The sequence below is a fragment of the Abramis brama genome (assembly GCF_963993115.1).
Source record: "Abramis brama genome assembly, chromosome: 7".
Classification (NCBI taxonomy): Eukaryota; Metazoa; Chordata; class Actinopteri; order Cypriniformes; family Leuciscidae; genus Abramis; species Abramis brama.
In genome coordinates, this window is record NC_139969.1 from 30,710,191 (window position 1) to 30,730,912 (window position 20,722).

Consider the following 20,722-nt stretch of genomic DNA (forward strand, 5'->3'; position numbering starts at 1 on the left):
CATTTTTTCAGTCATGTAAATTCCCAGGGTCATGAGTGTGCTGTGCGTATACCACAATGTATAACGTAGATGCGTTTTCTATTATGTTAGCCTTGCTGTGCTGTGGGTTCAATTAGATACGGGCATGTATTACATCCTGTCGGTCACTGTGGTCGGAGTGGCAGATGTTGGCAGGGCTTGTGTTTTGGCGCAGCTCTCATAAATGTTTTATCTGCCCCTGTCTGCACCAGTTGTAGTGCCGCAGTGAAAGCCAATCCAGACACATGAATAATGCAGAGTCCCCTCAGCCACCGCTGTGTGCGCAAACCTTGACCTAACGTCACCACTCCCCATTTCCCCTACTACACTTTCATGCTTGTAGCAATACACTTTTGTTTCACCCTACATTTTGAAGAGTCTTTCTGTTGCATTATATGTAGAGAAGGAGATCAGTACTCAAGCTGCCTTTATTTGGGAAGCAGAAAGTCATGATGTTGAAGTTTTGGCTGAAACCAGTAGCGGATAAATGGCCGAGGCTATTCTAACATTTACTTATTACTGTTGTTGGCACACAGTATTGCCCCACAATCGTCAAAGTCACACGTTTTGGTGAACTTTGCCATTTTCGAGCTGAAATATGGCATTTAGCCTGTTTAATTTGTGCAAAACCAAGGTGTTTTATGTGTGGGGGTGGATGGGGGTGTCTCTACAAATTTTTACAAAATATTGCTTTATCAACACAACACAACCAAAGAGTTTCAGCACTTAAGATTTGAATTGCGCGCAATATAAAAATGTGCCACAATCACAAATCACAAAATGTGCCGTCAAAATCCAGAGATAAAATGCAGTTTAGCCTTGCAGTGTCCAATGCCGATGGTTTCAATTCATTTTTCGATTATCTACCAAATACATGGAGGACTGATTTGATCCAGAACTTGTGATATTCTTAAAGGGCCCCTATTATGGATTTTTGTGTGTAACATAGCTCTAAGTGAATGAAAACATCCTGCAAAGTTTTAAATCTGAAAGTGCACGGTATATAAAGTTATTGTCTTTCAGAAGTAAGAGTCGACTCTCAGTCAATGAAATTAATCGTTTTTCAAATGAGTCATGAGCCGTTTCGTTGTGACGTCAAGACGAAACATTAGCATATTGCCCGCCCACTTATTGCGCGCAGACACCAGGGAAAACTTGAAGCCCCTCAATCCTGCAGCTGATTCCTGTGGATACTGGATAGCATCATGTCGAGAATACGCTGTGCTCTATAATCTGACGATAAAGGCAGGTTTTTTTTCACTGCCCAAGGACTAACATGTGAAGAATCACTGGTTAAAATTCATCTTTACCACAATCTATACCACATACATACCACAGCTGTATAATCCTAAACTTTTGCTGTGTTCCCTTTATTTTACTGACGACTGAGTTCAATGCAGGATTCGCAAACTGCTTGCTCTTGAAAGATGGTGTTCAAAATACTTAGTTTTGAGTTTTATATTGTGTAGGTCTCCTGCTAACTGGTTAACTCACATTATAAATGTCTTACTGAAATACTTCTGCTAATCAGTTGTGGGCCACGATTACCTATAACTGTGTCTATTAATGCAGATCGTCTGTCGTTCTCACTGCTTTGAGTAAAGATTAAGCATGGAGCAAGATTTGTTTTACCAACGTTTATGCTTCATCAGTCATTCACGCTAGAGCTCGGCTAATGTATGCACTGTTATTGATACATTTTCCACATGTTCACCGCAATAAATTAGAAAAATACTCGGTAAATAAATAAGTACAAGTAAAATAATCGGTTTGTTGATGGACGTGCACTTGATGGTGAGGATTACAGTTGCAACATCTCATAATGTAACTGTTACGTTACTTCAAACTGAGTAGTGTATCACAGAGAAACGTCCTGCTCGAGTCGTCCTTGCGATGGAGCTTCAGGTTGAGTGAATAGTTCTTTCATTGTTTCATCATCGGACTCGACGTCATTGTTCTTACTGTGTTTAGTTTACGGTGTAGGAAGCCTCAGGACACTCAGAGCTGACGTTGTTATGTCAGTGGGCGTTTTTATGTTCGACGCGCTGTATGCGGTTGACCAATCACAACAGACTGAGCTGTCTGGCCAATCAGAGCAGAGTAGCTCGCGGGAAGGAGGGATTTAGAGAGATTGATTAATCTGACGAGTCGTTTGAGAATCATTGAAAATGTGGTGATGTGCAAATGTATATTATGAGAAAAACTGTTTTTTGACCTTGGATGCATGTAAACCTGTTGCAGGAGACTCCAAAACAACATTAGGAAACTTTAAATTGGCATAATAGGGGCACTTTAATATTTTGGAATAGCGAGAGTAAAGGCATTAAAATTGCAGTGTGATCACTGGAAGACAAGTTCAGTTGCAATTTTGCTTGGTTCATTTATAAAAATGTATTATATAAGGATTTGAACTCAGTCCCCATGAATACTATTGAATTATACCACTTGATTATCATGACTCAGACTTCAAATGAAATCGGTCATTAAAAATGGGGAACTGGCATAAAAAAGTTTGCTTGTTGAATTGGGGAAAAGTCCTGATTTATTTATTTTTTTCTAGTATCTTTAAACTCCTCTTCCTCCTCCTCCTCCTTTCTCCTCTTCCCTTCTTCTTCTCTTCATTTCTTCTTCTCCTCCTTCTCCTTCTCCTCATTCTTCTCCTCCTTCTCATTATTCTTCTATTCCTCCTCCTCCTTCTCCTTCTTCTGACATTGGTGGTATTGACATGGTCACCAATATACTGTGCATCTCTCGTTATAGCAATTTTTTCATGATTTTTTTCATTTTATATGTGGTTTAAATGTGTGATTTATATTTTATTTGCATTTTGAATGTTAAACTTGCAGATACAATTTTATTTTCATTCACATGTCCAGCTAAGCACTGTGCCTTTTTCTTCCAGGAGACGCGGCACAACCTGACAGTGAATCTGACCACTTTGAGAGTGTGGTGCTACGCCTGCACCAAGGAGGTGTTCCTGGAAAGAAAACTGGGTCCACACACACACTCACCCATCGCTGCAAAACCCTCTCCAGTACAGACCAGTCAGGTCAGAGCTCTGACTCAGCTTTCTTTGAATGCAAAGCAGCAAAACATAGTGTGAAAGTTTGTCATAAAATCCTCCATTATATTTATGCAACGGCATCTTTGCAGTGCAACCTTGGCTATAAATGTTTGCTAGGAAGACAAGACCAATCACAATCTTGGTATGCAAATATGTGTCAGGCAGAAGACCAATCATAATTCAGTATGTACATTTTACAATGACATAATATTTGTCAGTTATGGTTTGAATGCTGAATATTATCAGTGTCTGGAATTTTTTTCCCACTTTTTTTCTTTTAATTTAATTTAAAGAAAGGTAGCACACCTGTTAATATTGAGGCCACAGATTTTCTGAACTTCATTTATGGGCAAACAAGTACTCTTATTTGCCGTTTTGCATAAGGTGTGCTTTTGCTGATCATCTCTCTGTTCTCTCAGGATTCCAAAGCTCCCGGGAGCCCCACCTCCTTGAGAATTCCTCCCGCGGGAAACTGTGATGACCTGGACATGGAAACTGAGGAGGAGGACGAACTGAGGACCAGAGGTCCTTCATCTCTCATGTCTAGAGTTCTGTGCTTTTGCTCTGCATTAGAAAACACTGTTTGTCTGAACTTGGTCGTTCGTTTCTCCTCACAGGTCTGACTGGACTGAAGAACATCGGCAATACCTGCTACATGAATGCAGCGCTCCAGGCGCTCTCTAACTGGTAAGAACCACAGAAATCGCTAATGTGTTCTAGTTGTTTTCTTCCAGTCTCTTGCAGTGGTCTCTCTTTCTGGTTTCTCTTCTAGTCCTCCACTGACTCAGTTTTTCTTGGACTGTGGCGGTCTGGTGAAGACAGACAAGAAGCCAGCGCTATGCAAGAGCTATCAGAAACTCATCACAGACCTGTGGCACAAAAACAGGTACATTCTTCTGGTGCCATTTCCTATTTTATTCTCATTTTTTCCTCAAGAAACAAGTTTTCATTATTGCTTTTGTTTTGTGTGGTTGCAGGAACTCCTATGTTGTTCCCACAAATCTATTCCAGGGCATTAAGGCTGTAAACCCAATGTTTCGTGGTTATTCCCAACAGGTAAGCTTTGTTTCATTGATTTGTTTAAAAAATAAGGAATGCACCATTTCAAACTCTAACTCAAACCTATTCTGTCCTATATTATGGCCTATATTGTCGTTCAAACGTTTGGGATCAGTAAAGTCAGTTTTATTTCAACTTTTATTCCAACTTTTATTCAGCACGGATATATTAAGTTTATCAAACGTGTCAGTAAAGACATTTTATAATGTTTCATAAAAATTATATTTTAAATAAATGCAGTTATTTTTTTTTTCTACAATTTTTACAATTGTTTTCAACTTTGATAATGAGAAGAATTGTTCAAATCAGCATATTAGAATGATTTCTGAAGGATAATGTGACACTGAAGACTGGAGTAATGATGCTGAAAATTCAGCTTTGAAATCACAGAAATTAATTACATTCTAAAATATACTAAAATCGAATATTTGATCAAATAAATACCGCCTTGGTGAGCATAAGAAACTTCTTTCAAAAACATAAAAAGTCTTACAGACTTCAAGTTTTTGAACATGAGTGTATTTTAAAATATTGATGCTATTTTGTCAATTTATGCACAATAAAAAACTAAAATCATTTGTTGATGACAGTTGCTTTTGTGAATTTAAGCATCACAACATTATAATGTACAGAATGAAAGACATTAATTTTGAGATTTGCAAAAGATATAAGTGTTATTAAATTATTAATGTTTTTTATCGATTAGATGATGGAAAGGGTAATCTAAATATAAAAATGAGGAATTTTAATCCACTATGAAATATCCAGTAACATCCAGTATTGACTAAAACTAATAAATTAAAATTCTCTAAAATTGTCTGTTTACGATATGAAAAACGACATTCTGTGAATTGTAAGGCCTATGACTTCCACAATGTGGAAAAAGTGGATGGAGGCTTGGAATCCAGTCATTAAAATGGAAATTAGAAGCCAAAATGTTTTGGAATTAGTTTTTTAAGGAATATCACACAATATATTTTTTTATCAATTTATATTTTTTATATTTATATATTTTTTAACATGTTTAAATTTATATACTAAAGCTCTGTTGTGCAGCACATTGACAAAAAGGCTGTTTTATTGTATTTTCATTGCATTTCACATCATTTTCATTGTTCAATTTATTAGATTTATTCAATTATTCATGTTTTATAGGGCCCTAAATTCCTATAAAAAAAATAAAAAAATTCGGAGAGGACTAGCCTCACCCCAACTAGCCCAACTTAGTCAACCAATGGCATGAGTTTGTGGCGGAACTATCCTTTCATTTCAACCAATGACAGATGAGGTCAAACTCAAATGATCCTGCTAGCAGAGGAAATTTCATCTGTTAGAGGCGCCGTCTCACTTCTTCTCAGTTCTTTTTGTTTTTTCTTCTTTGTCCTCCAGCTGCATTTAAAAAGTAAAGACCCCGTTTTAGTCTTGATTATGAGAGATGCTGTTTTCTTATATAGAGCACAAACTGATTCAGAGTCTCTGTATATGTTTGATCATCTCCAAACTGTGGCCTACATCCATTGTCACGCCTGGCTGGAGAGGAAGGCCGTTTGGAGAATTAGCGTTGACATGAATGGGCCATCACAGGCTTTTCAGAAACTGTAGGAAGCATTAATCTCATTTTCAGACTCACTTTATTGAAGCTCATTTAGTCTGTGGAGTCCTGTAAAGGGGGCATTCAGTCAATGAATTCCTTGTTTTAAAGTCAACCCCTCTACTAAGTATGAAAGGAAATGGGCATTGTTTAACAGCATCATACAGCCAGGAAACCCTTTGTCCTTGTGCTGCATTGACATTATACAGCGATGGCCTTCTGGTCTAATGTGCTGTCTACTGTTGTTAGAAACTTGTTTGCATACCAGGATTCTTAATACCAGGATGTTAGAATGCCAGTTGGCCTTGTTGCCATGTGGATGAGCCAGTAATGACTAATGTTCTCATAAGCTTCAGCTGTTCCTATGGTGATGGGGTCTCTGCGGGTCTCTGGCTAATCTGTGGTTTACAAATGATGCTTCATGAATGTTGCATTCTTTTTATACTACCTGTAAATGTTTCTTCAAAGAGTGCGTGACTGTCAGTGTGTCAGAGCACACGCAAGGATTTGACCGTCAAATTTAATGGACAGGTCTACAAGACAAATGTAATTGAAGAGAGAGTTTACCCAAAAATTTTAATTCTGAAATTTGCTGGCCGAGATATCGGTACTGGCAGATATATCTGCTCATTTTTTTTCTCATAACCTTCTGCTATTGGACAGACTTGCAGAATAATTAATGGTTGACTATGAATACGTGCTTTTGCACCAGGGGAACGGGGGTACCCACTTTTTGGCGTGTTTGCACCGCAGGAACTTGGAAAAAATGTAGTTCTAGGAACGCCTTTTGGGGGTCTAAATTAGCTCCTACTCCAGAGTTAGGGTCTAACCCACACAATAGGAACGATCAGTGATGTAATTGTACGTTGATTGGCCGAACAACTGCAAAACACTGGCACACGTCATTTTTAAAAGCCGTGTAAACACAGTTTACATATACTTACTTCACAAACATGGAAAAAAGCGATAGATGGACTGATGCCGAAGTCCAGGCACTTCTCAACCTTTACTCTAAGGAGGAAATCCAACGTGACCTTGAAAGGACCAAGTGAATCATGATTATGTATTTCTGCTCAGCTAGCAATATTGGGCATCAATTATATGCAAATGCTATAACTGCGTTTCTATAACTACTACCCGGTGCGAAAGCAACTAATAATACTGAGCCCCACACATGATATGCAGGGGGAAATATTAAGACGAATTAAGAATTCATTCTCACCACTTAATTCATTCCCTCATTTTAGTTAAATTATGGCCACACTTTAACTAAATTTAAACGTGGATTTAACTGAAACTAGGGAGCAAATTAATAAAAAATGCCACCACAATTTAAAAAACGGGGAGTTCTTAATTTGTGGCCACAATAACTATTTTTCTTCCACATGTCATGTGCAGGGCTACGTAAAATAATGTGTTTCAGGAACTGGAAATGTTTGATTTTATGTGATGCTTCATCCACTCCACTAGATGGCAGTGCAAGTCCAAGATAATGTTATATTGGGCAGCGCAACATAAACAAACAATTACTGAGTGCACCTTTAAAGGCCGGTTAACACCAAGAACAATAACTATAAAGATAATGATAATTATTTTAGCGACCACACCAATGCATGATAACGTGCTGTTTATTATAAGCGACGTTGTCAATATTTTTATCATTCATCAGCTGAAAAAAAAAGCATTCTGAAAGTGAATCTAATGATATTGTACCTCTGTGTTGTTATCGTTATAGCTGTGGAGTGAACTTCCCTATTCTTACAGAATTAGAACGATTATTACAACTTTATAGTTCTAGTTGTTATCATCATAGTTCTATTCCTTGGCGTGAAACGGGCCTTAGCATAGAGTTTAAACATTCTTTGTTTGTTCTTATTTTGTAAAACACTAAAATCTCTCTCCATCCTAAGGACTCTCAGGAGTTCCTGCGTTGTCTGATGGACCAACTCCACGAGGAGCTCAAGGAGCTCATTCCTGAACCCGAGGACCCAAACCAAGCTGTGGCCATGGATGACAGTCCCGACGAGGACAACCACAGCCAATCAGACGACTTCCAGTCCTGCGAGTCGTGCGGCAGCAGCGATCGTGCCGAAAGCGAAGGCCCCAGAGTGCCAGAAGACATCAACGAAGCTGAGATGCTGATGCCAGAGCAGAACCAAAACAACCGGGATTGGCAGAAAGAGAAAAATCTCATCAACAACCTGTACCGTGCCGGTTCCCATTGTGACCTGGATAAAGACGTGGACACGACCACCGAGTCAAGGCCAATTATCAGCAGCCAAGGAGCCATTAAAGCTCAGGGCCGAACTTCAGGTGAACGTAAGGACGTTAATGAAATTAAGTTAATTATAATAATATGTCATGTCAATAACATCTGATATACCCCCGGATAAACTCACTGAAAAGTTTGTTTTCGTTCTGTGCTTAGAGGTTTAAAATAGCTGCGCAATGGTAGACTGTTTACGAACATTCTGAAAGCATGATCTCAGGGATGTGGAGCTCTGCAATTCGGCACTCCAGTGTTTTATGATTTTATTTGTCTAACCCTGAAGGAATGAGGAATTTTGGCCAGATTTTGTTCAAAATTACATCTCACATGTTCGTTCTTCAATTTCGACTGATGTAAATCAGGGCCTTACTTGGAATAAATTGATGTTTTGCTTGCTTTTCTTGACCGAATTCTGTGTTTCCTCTTTGTTCAGATTCAAACCCTGAAACCCATGTCAGCAGTAGCGTCAGACCGCAGAGTCCCTGTGGAAATGAGGGAATCACATCTAGACTGTCTTGCAGTCCCCCCAAATCCTCAATGTGGCCAAACCTGAGCTCAACTCACAAGAAAGGTACCAGAATTTCAGACGAAATCACTTCGGGAGTGTACTAGTTTAATATACCAGTATAGTTAAATGTATTATTTTTTTATTGTTGTTTGCTTATTTCCATAACCTGAACTGAAACAGATTTGAAATTGTTCCTAAATGGTTGTGGTATGTCGTGTTGACAGTACCCTCGTTCAACCCACCTAAGAGCAAGCGGCAGAGGAAATATCGCAGCATCATCTCTGAGGTGTTCGACGGCACCATTGTCAGCTCAGTTCAGTGTCTGACCTGCGACCGGGTGAGTGACTGGTGTGATTTTCACCCAAACAACCTCGCTTTGACAAAGTGAACACAAGCATTTGATTCTTCAGATAGCAAAGAAAAGCATTTTAAAAATAACAGAGGACAACGTACTTGTGATAGACTGATATATGGAGTTCCTGCAGATTAGCTGCTAGACTTTTTAGTATGACGTTATTATTAGTGTGACACTAGAAAAACCAAGGTCAAAGGTTGATGGATTAATAAACAGATATAAGCTACAGGTTGTACATTGTCAGAAAACTCTAAAAATGTGGTGTACATATTGTGTAGTTAATGAATATGCTAACATGAAAGCAAATTATTCTTAAAGAAATTTTTTTTTAAGAAACCTTTTGCACATCAAATGAGTATTGAGCCATTCAGATTTGATGATCTGTGTTCATTTTTACAGTTTTGTTTGTCATAATTTCTCTTGACTAAAATGCCATGTGTATATATATCTGCATGTTTATTTATTTATTTATTTATTTGAAGAAAAAAAAAAAATTCAGCAAAGACAATGCCTTTGCTATCGTTTTTTATCAATTTAATTTTACAAAAGATTTCTGTTTCAAATAAATGCTGCTCTTTTGAACTTTCTATTCAGCTAATAATCCTAAAAAATAAATTAAAAAAACGCATTACAGTTTCCACAAAAATATTAAGCAACAAAACTGTTTTCAACATTGATAATAATAATAAATGTTTATTGAGCAGCAAATCATCATATTAGAATGATTTCTGAAGGATCATGAGACACTGAAGACTGGAGTAATGATGCTGAAAATTCAGCTTTACCATCACAGGAATAAATTACATTTTAAAATATATTAAAATACAAAACATTTATTAAAAAAAAAAATTGATGATAATGTGGAAATGGTTTGATCATATGAAAAAAAAAAAAATCTTTTTAAGTATTCACTTAATTGTCTGTGCAGATACAAGTAATTTTACGTTAAATAAACATTTTGTTTATAATGTTGTTAATTCAATCAACATCCTTTGCATATGAAAAATAATCAGTGATAATAGAGTAAATTGGACAAAGCTTGACATCATGATGACATTTTTGTTTTAATAGAGCTATTTTCATCACAGTTGTTTTAATGTCTCTGTTATTGTTTCTGGCAGCAGTTGCAGTTACAGATTAGCATTTTAAATCAGGCTCCTCTGTTACTTGTCCTTCCTTTCTCAGGTATCGGTGACTTTGGAGAACTTCCAGGACATCTCTCTGCCCATCCCAGGGAAAGAGGACCTTGCCAAGCTGCACTCTTCCTCCCACCAGACCGCTCTTGTCAAGGCTGGTTCCTGTGGAGAAGCCTACGCCCCTCAAGGCTGGATCTCTTTCGTCATGGAATATATCAAGAGGTATGTTTGAACCAGAAACTGATTCTGAGGAAGACGGGTTCTACAGGGGTGCTTGAGTTCTGCATGCTCACAAATCCTCTCATTAACAAAGTGTGGACATGATGTAAATAAGAGATTCATTGTTCAATGTAGCCATTTTTGCGTGCTTTCTAGGCAATCCATTCAGAATTTCGACACAACAGTAATGTATATGATTAGCTTTAGGTTTGACTAGGTTATCAAACAACTAATAATGTGTTGCTTATGTTACACAAACCATATTCCCGTTCGCCATCTCAGAGTTAGACGGCTGCCTTCTAACAATCAGCTTCCTTAGAAATAATGACAGGAAAAGCCCCGTCCCGCAGGTTGACGGGATTGGTTATATGCTTGTGACGTAGAGAACAGGGGTGGTTTCAAACCACGTCTTTGGTAAGCTGCCATTCTAAGGAGAAAATACCAAGCAATAGTGTTGGCTGATGAATTTATACATGGTTTGTCTTAAAGCAATTTACAAACACCACACAGACATATAAACAAAATTAAAAACTTTATTTTCTCGACAGGGGGTCTTTAAGTGGTTTTTTTTTTTTTTTACCCTATTAAGTAGAACTTGCCAAGATGGGCATTTTGACATAATTTTGTTTGAATATGTCTGTTCAAGTATTCGCGCACTGTCTGAGATGCGGATTTCTGGGCGCGCGCTTCGGATGTTTGTGCACAGAAAACTTCCCACACATCGCTCGAGTAACGAATTGAGTTCCCTTTCGCATCGTCTTGAGTTTGAATATTTCAATTTGCACGGCTTAATTTGTTCATGTTCTCCCAATTTTGCATCGTTAGATTTGAGGGATGTGACGGTGTGGAAATCAATGTGTGACAGCAGCGGTAATACTGGTATCACCTTAAGGGGGGCGTTGGAGTTTTGCCTTTTTTTTTTTTCACCTCACTTTAAAATCACTTGCGGTGCATGTCCACTGGTACAGAGCGAGCGTTTTCAGTTAATTATGTTAAATGCGCTTAAATAGGCGCTTTTAAATTTTGCTTTGAAACCAAATCTTCCGCCATCGTCTTGTCAGTCAAGAGTGAGGTGAAATCTGACTTCTGCTGCTGATCCATGCTGTGACTCTTGTTTGGCTCACGCTGCATTGAGCAGACTTCTTCAGTTTTTTAATTGTAGTGTCTGTTCTCTAACTTAACTAAACAATTGTATTATTATAAGAAATCAAATCCACGGTGGGGGGCGGTACCGTAGTGGGCAAGTGATGGAACAGTTTTGTGGCTGAACACCGGTAACACCAATTATTGCAGCAAGCCTATTAGAATTCATAAAAATGTTACCGGCCAACTGGGGATTGACACGTTTCATATACTCACCAGCACCGATTTTTACTCTTATTTGGCGCTTGGCGAGTGTTCATTTTAGTTCCCTGTATTTAAGCATGTATAACATTGTAGAATAAGGAAAATGACTTAACGTGTTGGTTTTGAATGATTGTCCCTGATTGTTTATTTCTGCTCATTGATTTTAGTTGGTTCTGGGGGCCTGTGGTCACGCTGCAGGACTGTCTGGCTGCCTTTTTTGCCAGGGATGAACTAAAAGGTTTGACGTTTCTCAAAGCTTTATGTCACCCAAACTAACCAATAGTTGATAGTACTGTTTTGAGTCTGACATCAAAAAAAGAAGATAAATATGGAAATCTCTTTATAGAACTCTGTGTTTATATTTAACACATCAGTGGTGCAATTCTTACTGGCTGGGTGTTTGTTTGTTTTTGTTTTTTTCAGGAGACAACATGTACAGCTGTGAAAAATGCAAGAAGTGAGTATGAACTTGTTGTTGAACAACTTGAATGAGGTGGTTGCAGAAATTAAAGTGTTAATGTTGATTCCTTTGGTTGTTTCAGGTTACGGAATGGGGTCAAATTCTGCAAAGTTCAGAGTTTGCCAGAAGTAAGCGATCATATAAGCTATTTTGGTTATTATACAGGTTCATGCACCACATTATTTAAAGAGATAGTTCACCCAAAAATTAAATTTCTGTCATTAATTACTCACCCTCATGTCTTTCCAAACCCGTAAGACCTTTGTTCATCTTGGAACACAAATTAAGATATTTTTGATGAAATCCGAGAGGTTTCTGAACCAGCCATTGGCTGCAACATCATTGGAACTTTCAAGGCCCAGAAAGGTAGTAAAGACATTGTTAAATAGTCCATGTGACTATAGTGGTTCAACCTAAATGTTATGAAGCGACGAGAATACTTTTTGTGCGCACTGCGCAGAAAACAAACAAAAATAACGACTTTATTTAACAGTTATTTTCCACGTAGTAAACACAGTGCTGCGCTTCCATTATATACTACCTTTCTGGGCCTTGAAATTTGCAATGACGTTGCTGCCTATGGCTGATTCAGAAACCTCTCAGATTTCATCAAACATATCTTAATTTGTGTGTTCCGAAGATGAACGAAGGTCTTACGGGTTTGGAACGACATGAGGGTGAGTAATTAATGACAGAAATTTCATTTTTGAGTGAACTAACCCTTTAATTCCAGAGTTTGAAAAAAACACAAAAAAAACACAATAATAAACACCACAAATTAGGACCACTATGTCTTGGCCTTGTATCAAGGCTCCCTGAAATGAGCACAAAACCTGGACCCTTGGGAAATGATAGTAATATAATGAGTAATAAGGTCTGGTGAGTCATCCATTTCTTTCATCCAGTGGATTTATATTTGGAGAGAGTCTAAGGATGCCTTTAACCCACAATATCTGCTGCCATCTGGTAAATATGCTCAGGGATCTTTAATGGCAAGCACAGACATCAAATGGGAGTCATTAGATCTGATGATTGTTCAGTACATCTGTTAAATGGCCAAAGCAGTTTACTGATGGAAACCCTCAACTTGTAGTACTAAACAGTCTTGCTGTAAACTAGTGTTGTAGTACTCGAGACCATTTTTTTAAGGTCTTGTCTCGACCTTGACCTCATTTGTACTCGGTCTTGTCTCTGTCTCAGACTTAGAGGACTCAGGATATTATTTCAAGACCGGTCAAGACCACAACTGCGAGGATATCACAAATTGCCATTACATAGTCTGATTTATTTGTTAACATCATTAACATGGTTGGATGTAAAACTTCCTGCTTTAAATGCAATCAATAACTTATTTCTAATTTGATTTCTTACTGTTGTGCCAGGTCAGAAATTAATGGGGGATTGTGTCAAAAATGTCACCAAAATTAATACGAATGCCCACAAAAATCCTAGATATTATTGCAAAAAAGTACTTGAATGAGTGCTTGTTTTTTTAAAATATTATGACATGTTAATTGAGCAATATCAGCAAGAGTGCTGCTACATTTCTACATTTCTCAGGCAGTAGATATGGATCTTTCTGATGATTTTGAGGAGTGCTGGTCCGGTCTTGGTCTTGACCTAGTCTCGCCCTGCCTTGGTCTTGTCTTGGTCTCAACCCCCTCAAAGTCTTGGTCTTGTCTTGATCTCAACACACACTGGTCTTGGTCTTGACTCGGTCTCGGTTTAGTTGGTCTTGACTACAACACTACTGTAAAAAATTGCCCAGGTAGTTATATTTTTATATGAACAGGCATGGCACATTCTTGCTGTTTTCGTTTTATTGTAGGAAACTGACAGCAGACTTTCCTGCTTTGTTCAAATTCTCTTTACCGTCTCCCCAACAGATTTTGTGCATTCACCTCAAGCGCTTCAGACATGAACTTATGTTCTCCACCAAAATCGGCACTCACGTGTCCTTCCCTTTGGAAGGCCTCGAGATGCAGCCCTTCCTGGCCAAGGACAGCTCCGACCAGACCACCACCTACGACCTGCTGTCAGTCATCTGTCACCACGGCACTGCCAGCAGTAAGTCCAAGCTTTTCAATGAGGGAGATGGTCACAAAAGTGTTATTGTCATTTACAGCAGTTATAAATGTAGTATTCAATGTTAGTATTCATATTTTATATATTATATATTCATATATTATATATTCATATATTATATTATTATTTATAAATTATGGAAGCTTGTTTCCACCATGGAGAAAAGAAAAAAAAAAGTATTAAAAAAGGTAATTGCGACAATTCTTAGAAAATAAAACAGATTTTTTACACAATTCAGAGTTTATAACTTGCAATTCTTGCAATAATGAGTTTAGATTGAGTTTAGAATATTGAGGAAAATGTCTTGTGGGATATATATTCGTAATTGCAAAAATTCTGAATAAAAAAAAAAAGGTTTTCCCGTGGTGGAAACAAGCATTCAACTTTACTAGAAGTGATGTCAGGTGGTGAAAGTAGAGTCTCCTTTTGATCACTGGTGTCTTTTAAACCTGGAATACACTACACTATTTGTGCCTAGATTTTTGCTCTGAGTTGCCGTCTGGATGAGTCAAAGCTAGTTGCCAGAAGACAGAGCCAGTCTTCAGATTTTGAGCAAATTTGACAAATTTCACAGAAGATTTTGCACAAACTCCAATTTTTTTACTTCAGACTATGACTCTGTCCAGTTGGAGGATTTCAAACATGTTTGACACATTGTTTTCATTTATCATGCATCTCCTAGCAATGAGGCACCTTTTTTAAGTGTGAGTTTGTTGTACTCGTTTAGTGTATGATGCCCAGTTTTTCTCTGTAATCATTTATAAAGTCGGCAAGTGTATGATGCTAGAGGCCAGATTTACTAACAGGGTAAATTAGTGCGAGAGCGCAATTCTAAAAAAAGCGCTGATGGGAGTGGAAAGTTCTGCGCGTGATCGACTGACGACGAGCAAATTAAAGAACAGATGCAGCCGATCATTTCCATAATGACGAAAACACAGTCTACCAAGAGCAGCGTGAATTAGCTTCTGGTTTAAGACATGCTTTTTTTGCCATTAAATAATGGTGCAAATACCAGTAAATTGACTAGTGCAAACCTTAGTAAATCACCTTGCATGATTCATTTAAATACTCTCCTCCCATAAATTTTGCATCTAAAAAGGAAAACTCTTACAAATGCATATGGAATAAGGTCAACAGCAAAAAATAACCCTGTCCGTGCCTTTACAGCGCTAATTTTTCACTTTAGTAAATACTGACAGTAGGTTTCTTTAACGTCAAAATAGGGTTTGCTCTGGCGCAAACCGTTAGTAAATCTGGCCCTAAGTGTTTTTAAATCTGTTCAGATTATAAAAGTTGTGTTGTGTATTCCAGCCATGATGTTGATTCAATAATAGAGAAACAATATAGCTGTAAGCAGTGATAATGGGCAGCAAAAGCAATGCAGAGCAAAAAAAAAGCAGAAATAGAATATACAGTACATGAAGGACAGATTGGTTCAGAAGTACAGGTGAGAATGAACTAAAAATGAACAGAAGTTCAGATTAGAATGAACACAAATTGAAAAAAACAAAAACATTTCTAATTCAGGAGGAAGAAAAATTAGTACAATGCTTACCCAGATAATAAAAGAATCGAAGTCACACAACATTACACACACTTTTATAAAGTTGTACTAGGCAGAAATCTAACCCAGAATCTTAAGATCACATGCTTATTGCTTATCGCTGTGCACCACTCGGAAGACACGCTTTCACCCAGAAAAAGAGGAAACAATGAGACAAACTAGGGACAATGGGATCAGGAAATGTCACCAAACTAGCATTGCATACATGAGCGCCACAGCTCAGTTCATGTTCATGTGAGCTAATCTCCAGGCTACGGCTCTGACAGGACTGATGTTTTTAAATGTGCTTTTTGTTTTGTTCAAGGTGGTCACTATATTGCCTATTGTCGAAATGAACTGAACCAGCAGTGGTACGAGTTTGATGACCAGAGTGTTACTGAGGTGTCTGAGTCCTGTGTTCAAAACGCCGAGGCATATGTGCTCTTTTACAAGTAAGAACATATTAGCACACACACATGATTTTTTTTCTCTTCAAAAGGTTAAAAATCATATGTTCTCACCTCTGGCTATCAATAATCAAATTAATAAACAACAAATTTTTTTCTTTTTCTTTAATTGTCCACTTTTTAAACTATTATCCTCAATCTTAAATTTGTGGTTACATCCTTTATTTCTTAATAAGCCCTAACCATAATGCTACTTACACCTGTCGTATTTCAGCACTACATGATTTCAACACTACAGTTAGGATTTATAAACTTATAAGCTAGTTAATGTTAGTAATATCACTTAGTCCTAGTACATGTAAATATTGAATTATTAAATACCAATTGAAAATTTAATTTAAATAAATATATGGATAATACATTTAATTGTGAGTGAGTGAGTGCAGGCAAAGTGGCTGATAATATTATTTTTTGCTTTATTTGAAAATGTTTTTTTCATTACATACTAAATGGAGTGTGTTAAAGCTGAAAAAAATTGATTCTGCTTAGTATCCTGTTAAATATAAGTTTATTGATTTATTTTCTAGTATTTCCTGGTTTTATGATGAACAAACAATATTTTAAGATGCCGCTTTCTGTAGGCAGAAAAGCTCAAGGTTGTGTTAAGCAGGACAAATGGCCTTGAGTTTGACTGTAAATCTCTGTGCTGTGGTGAAGCGTGTGTTGGCAGTTGCTAAATGGAGCTGATGTCCTTTGTGTGTGTGTGTGTAACAGGAAGAGTAACGACGAGTCTCAGAAAGAGAGGCGGAAGGTGACCAGTCTGCTCAACATGATGGAGCCAAGCCTCCTGCAGTTCTACATCTCCCGCCAGTGGCTGAACAAGTTCAAAACCTTTGCTGAGCCAGGACCCATCTCCAACCATGACTTCCTGTGTGCCCATGGAGGTGAGGACCGCTCTTATTAAAGGGGTCATAACATGAGAAATCAAAATTTGCCTCAATCTTTTGACATATAAGAGGTCTTTGTATCATTAAAAACTTCCTGCAAGTTTCAGAGCTTCAGACTCATTATAAGCCAAGCATTTATTTAATCAAGTTCCTAAAACGGCTCGTTTTTATATTGTGGGATCTGTGAAGTCACACGGGCAAATACATTTGCATATGCCTGCCTCCAGAGCAAGACATCGACAAAGAATTATACATCATTGCACCATCATCCCCCACTGACATTCAGTCGCTTAACAGCTAACATTTGCATACCCTGATGTTAACATTATAAGTGAACCTCAGGGAGCATATTAAAGTAACAAAATAAAAAAAATCAATGTCTTGACCGCTTAAAGATCTGGACCTTCTTTTCCCATTGTAAAGTATTTATATACCACAGATGACTCCACACCACCAGATATAATTGCAGATTCTACCAACATTTTCGAGGTCAACTGCCGCCACATCCTTTTCACTGATTATGTTTGTTTTTCCTCTATTCCTCTTCTTTTACTCTACTAAACTTGAGAGTGCAGTTTGAGCTCAGCGAATAGATGTGAATCTCTTCAGAAAGCATTTCAAAGGCCCTTTCCTCCCCTTGATCTGATTCGTTTGAACTGATTCAAATGAATTTTAAGGAAAATATCTAATAGAGGATATTAATTATTCATAAATCTTAATGAATGCTGTTTCATGTTGACTTTTAGTGGAGAGTTTTTTGGTCATATGATTAGAAAAACTAATTATTTGGAGGTTAAAAATTATGTTTTACTTCTTCTCCAACAGGTATTCCACCGAATAAAGCCACATCCATTGATGATCTTGTTATGATGCTTCCCCAAAGTGTATGGGATCATCTGTATAGCAGGTAAGCGTTTGTCACTGCTCTTTTCCTGACTTAATGCGGAAGTTTAAGTTCTTATTAAATGCTAATTGTCGGCATGCTGTTGTTTAGGTACGGAGGCGGCCCCGCTGTCAATCACTTGTATGTCTGCCACACCTGCCAGACCGAGATCGAGAAGCTGGAGAAACGCCGCAAGAATGAGCTGGACATGTTTGTTCGGGTAGGAGCCTCAGTGTCAAAGTAGATTTAAAGGGATAGTTTCACCCAAAAAGGTTAATTCTGTCATCATTAGAGTTGTCAAGAGTACCGACTTCTGTACCAAGTCTGTACAAAGAAATAAAATAATGTGATGATACCAGCATTTCCCTCTAGCATTTTGAGCGCTGTTGAACAGATTCTTAAACGCCTCTGATTGGCCATTGTGTTCACGCGCTCAACATATATGTCTGCGATTGGCCATTGTGTTGATGAGCTTAATATATGTCTGTGATTGGCTACAATGATCGACGCTTCAAAAACATGTCGTCTTTGACTCTCTTCCTCAAGCGCTTACACAGATACACACGGGAGCGTTTGAAAGTGGTGTCTATCAGCGGATATATTAGGGATCTGATGACAGACGCCTGTTTTTAAACGCTCTCGTGTGTATCTGTGTAAGCGTTTGGTGAAGAGTGTCAAAGATATCATTGTTGATCATTGTAGCCAATCACAGACATATATTGAGCTCGTCAACACAATGGCCAATCAGAGACATATATGTTGAGCGCGTCAACACAATGGCCAATCAGACTTCAACAACGCTCAGAATGCTAGAGGGAAATGCTGATATCATCACATTTTTAAATTTCAGTACCAACTTGGTACCGAAGTTGGTACTTTTTGAGAACTCTAGTCATCATATTCTCACATATTTTAAAGAATATCGGTTACCAAACAGTAATTGGGCACCATTGACTGCTCCACAACTGTTTGGTTACAAACATTCTACAAAATATATTCCTTTGTGTTCAGCACAACAAAGAAATTCATACAGGTTTGGAACAACTCGAGAGTGAGTAAATGATGACAGAATTTTCATTTTTGGGTGAACTATCCCTTTAAGGGACATTCAGTGTGAAGAGTGTCTGGTCTTTTCAGTTAATCTAACGTCTGGACTGTTATCTGTGCACACACTCACCATCACGACCACCACACCACCCTCTCAGACTGAGATCAGCAAGTTGACCCCCACCCTTCTTCTCCAAAATTGTAGTCATTATTTATGCATGAGCACAAAAGTACTTGATTTCAGCCAGAGACACTCAGCTTGGCTCAAATTAAGGGCAAACAAAGGAGGCCAAAGGAACGATAATGTGGAATCTTTTATGCAGGGATGCACCAATATTAAAATTACATTTGATACAATAAGCCGATTAGGGCTGATAATTTTGATCATTGATTAATTTGTCATACACATCGGCAGGATTTGTAAACAATGCATCAAGAAAACCTTTGAATCATTACACCCTTAGATCCATCTGTTTGAGACGTGAGCACAATGGTCAAAGGTGTCTAGTGCAGGGGTTCTCAACTCTGGCCCTCGAAGTCCACTTTCCTGAATAGTTTAGCTCCAACCCAATTCATCTGAACTAAATCAAGGTCTTCAGGATCCACTATAAAGATAAAGGCAGATGAGTTTGATCAAGGTTAGAGCGTAACTCTGCAGGAAAGTGGACTTTGATGGCCAGAGTTGAGAACCCATGGTCTAGTGCATGTTCACATAGAAAAGCAGTGGAGTGGAATGCAAACATGCTTTGTGTGTGAACGGCGCTATAGAAAGCCGTTGCTTATGTAAGCCATAGACCGCAAGGTAGCTTACTAGGATTTGGAACAGAGCTTCTGTCTCAGTTTATCCTGTCATTGCACAAACAACATTAGGGTGGGAAGATATTCCATGAAGAAACGCTCAGGTAATGGATTCTTTCTTTCTACATCTCATGGTCTCGCGTGCTTTCTTCTCTTTCCCCCTCTCTTCTGTCCTTGTAGCTCAACAAGGCGTTTCAGGAGGAGGAGTCTCCTGTGGTGATATACTGTATCAGCATGCAGTGGTTCCGGGAATGGGAAGGCTTCGTCAAAGGCAAGGACATTGGTAAGTCATTCCTCATCTCTGCTGCGGAGACTTCTAAAGTATCTGAAAGTTTGAAATTGAATATTAGCATCGTGTTTTGTGGTTATTGATCAATAAGGAAGAAGTTCTTGAAGAACTTTATTATAGCTTTTGGTTGGGACATTTGGTGTCCTTCCGATGATTGATGGTCTTGTGTCTTTCAGATCCACCGGGGCCAATTGATAACTCCAAGATTGCTATAAATAAAAATGGACACATCACATTAAAGCCAGGTAATGTTTACCATCAGAATCTTTTAAAGTCATCATGAAATGGCGTTCGTATTCCATTTTACTTCCTCAAAATGATCATTTTCTAAGCAAAACTGGATAACCAATTCTGTCATTTACTCATGATCATGTCATTCCAAACCTGGAAACGGCCTTGTGAAGAAACACAGTCTGGCTGTAAGACACGTTCATCTGAGCAAACGTTTAGATATCAAACATATTCTGTTGCAGCTGATTACTATGAACCAAAATCAACAGCCTAAAAAACAACTAAATAATAAACTAGATTAACTAATATAAATTTCAAACATTATTAAAGACAAGTATACAGTCAGTAATTCAAGAAGAACAAATAAGCAAATTAGCTATAGCACAAATTATACAACTGAACAAAGTTCAGAAATTGAAATCAAATGTAAAATAGCATTGCATAGTTTTCTTTTTATAAATAAAAT

The 20,722-nt window shown here is 38.0% G+C and overlaps 1 protein-coding gene across 2 annotated transcripts in view; it reads left to right on the forward strand.

Annotated features, from left to right (window-relative positions):
• usp33 (ubiquitin specific peptidase 33) overlaps nucleotides 1-20,722 on the forward strand; it is a 31,255-nt gene that overhangs the window by 8,028 nt on the left and 2,505 nt on the right. The window contains exons 5-23 of one of the 2 annotated variants that reach the window (XM_084120063.1): nucleotides 2,921-3,067; nucleotides 3,502-3,607; nucleotides 3,700-3,769; nucleotides 3,855-3,968; nucleotides 4,060-4,138; nucleotides 7,643-8,051; nucleotides 8,435-8,572; nucleotides 8,734-8,846; nucleotides 10,050-10,222; nucleotides 11,734-11,804; nucleotides 11,990-12,023; nucleotides 12,109-12,154; nucleotides 13,913-14,093; nucleotides 15,980-16,106; nucleotides 16,836-17,005; nucleotides 17,834-17,915; nucleotides 18,003-18,111; nucleotides 19,917-20,019; nucleotides 20,202-20,270. In XM_084120063.1, the coding sequence (XP_083976189.1) occupies nucleotides 2,921-3,067; nucleotides 3,502-3,607; nucleotides 3,700-3,769; nucleotides 3,855-3,968; nucleotides 4,060-4,138; nucleotides 7,643-8,051; nucleotides 8,435-8,572; nucleotides 8,734-8,846; nucleotides 10,050-10,222; nucleotides 11,734-11,804; nucleotides 11,990-12,023; nucleotides 12,109-12,154; nucleotides 13,913-14,093; nucleotides 15,980-16,106; nucleotides 16,836-17,005; nucleotides 17,834-17,915; nucleotides 18,003-18,111; nucleotides 19,917-20,019; nucleotides 20,202-20,270 (2,341 nt within the window). The remainder of the gene's footprint in view (nucleotides 1-2,920; nucleotides 3,068-3,501; nucleotides 3,608-3,699; nucleotides 3,770-3,854; nucleotides 3,969-4,059; nucleotides 4,139-7,642; nucleotides 8,052-8,434; nucleotides 8,573-8,733; nucleotides 8,847-10,049; nucleotides 10,223-11,733; nucleotides 11,805-11,989; nucleotides 12,024-12,108; nucleotides 12,155-13,912; nucleotides 14,094-15,979; nucleotides 16,107-16,835; nucleotides 17,006-17,833; nucleotides 17,916-18,002; nucleotides 18,112-19,916; nucleotides 20,020-20,201; nucleotides 20,271-20,722) is intronic. The other variant, XM_084120064.1, reaches the window with a different exon arrangement.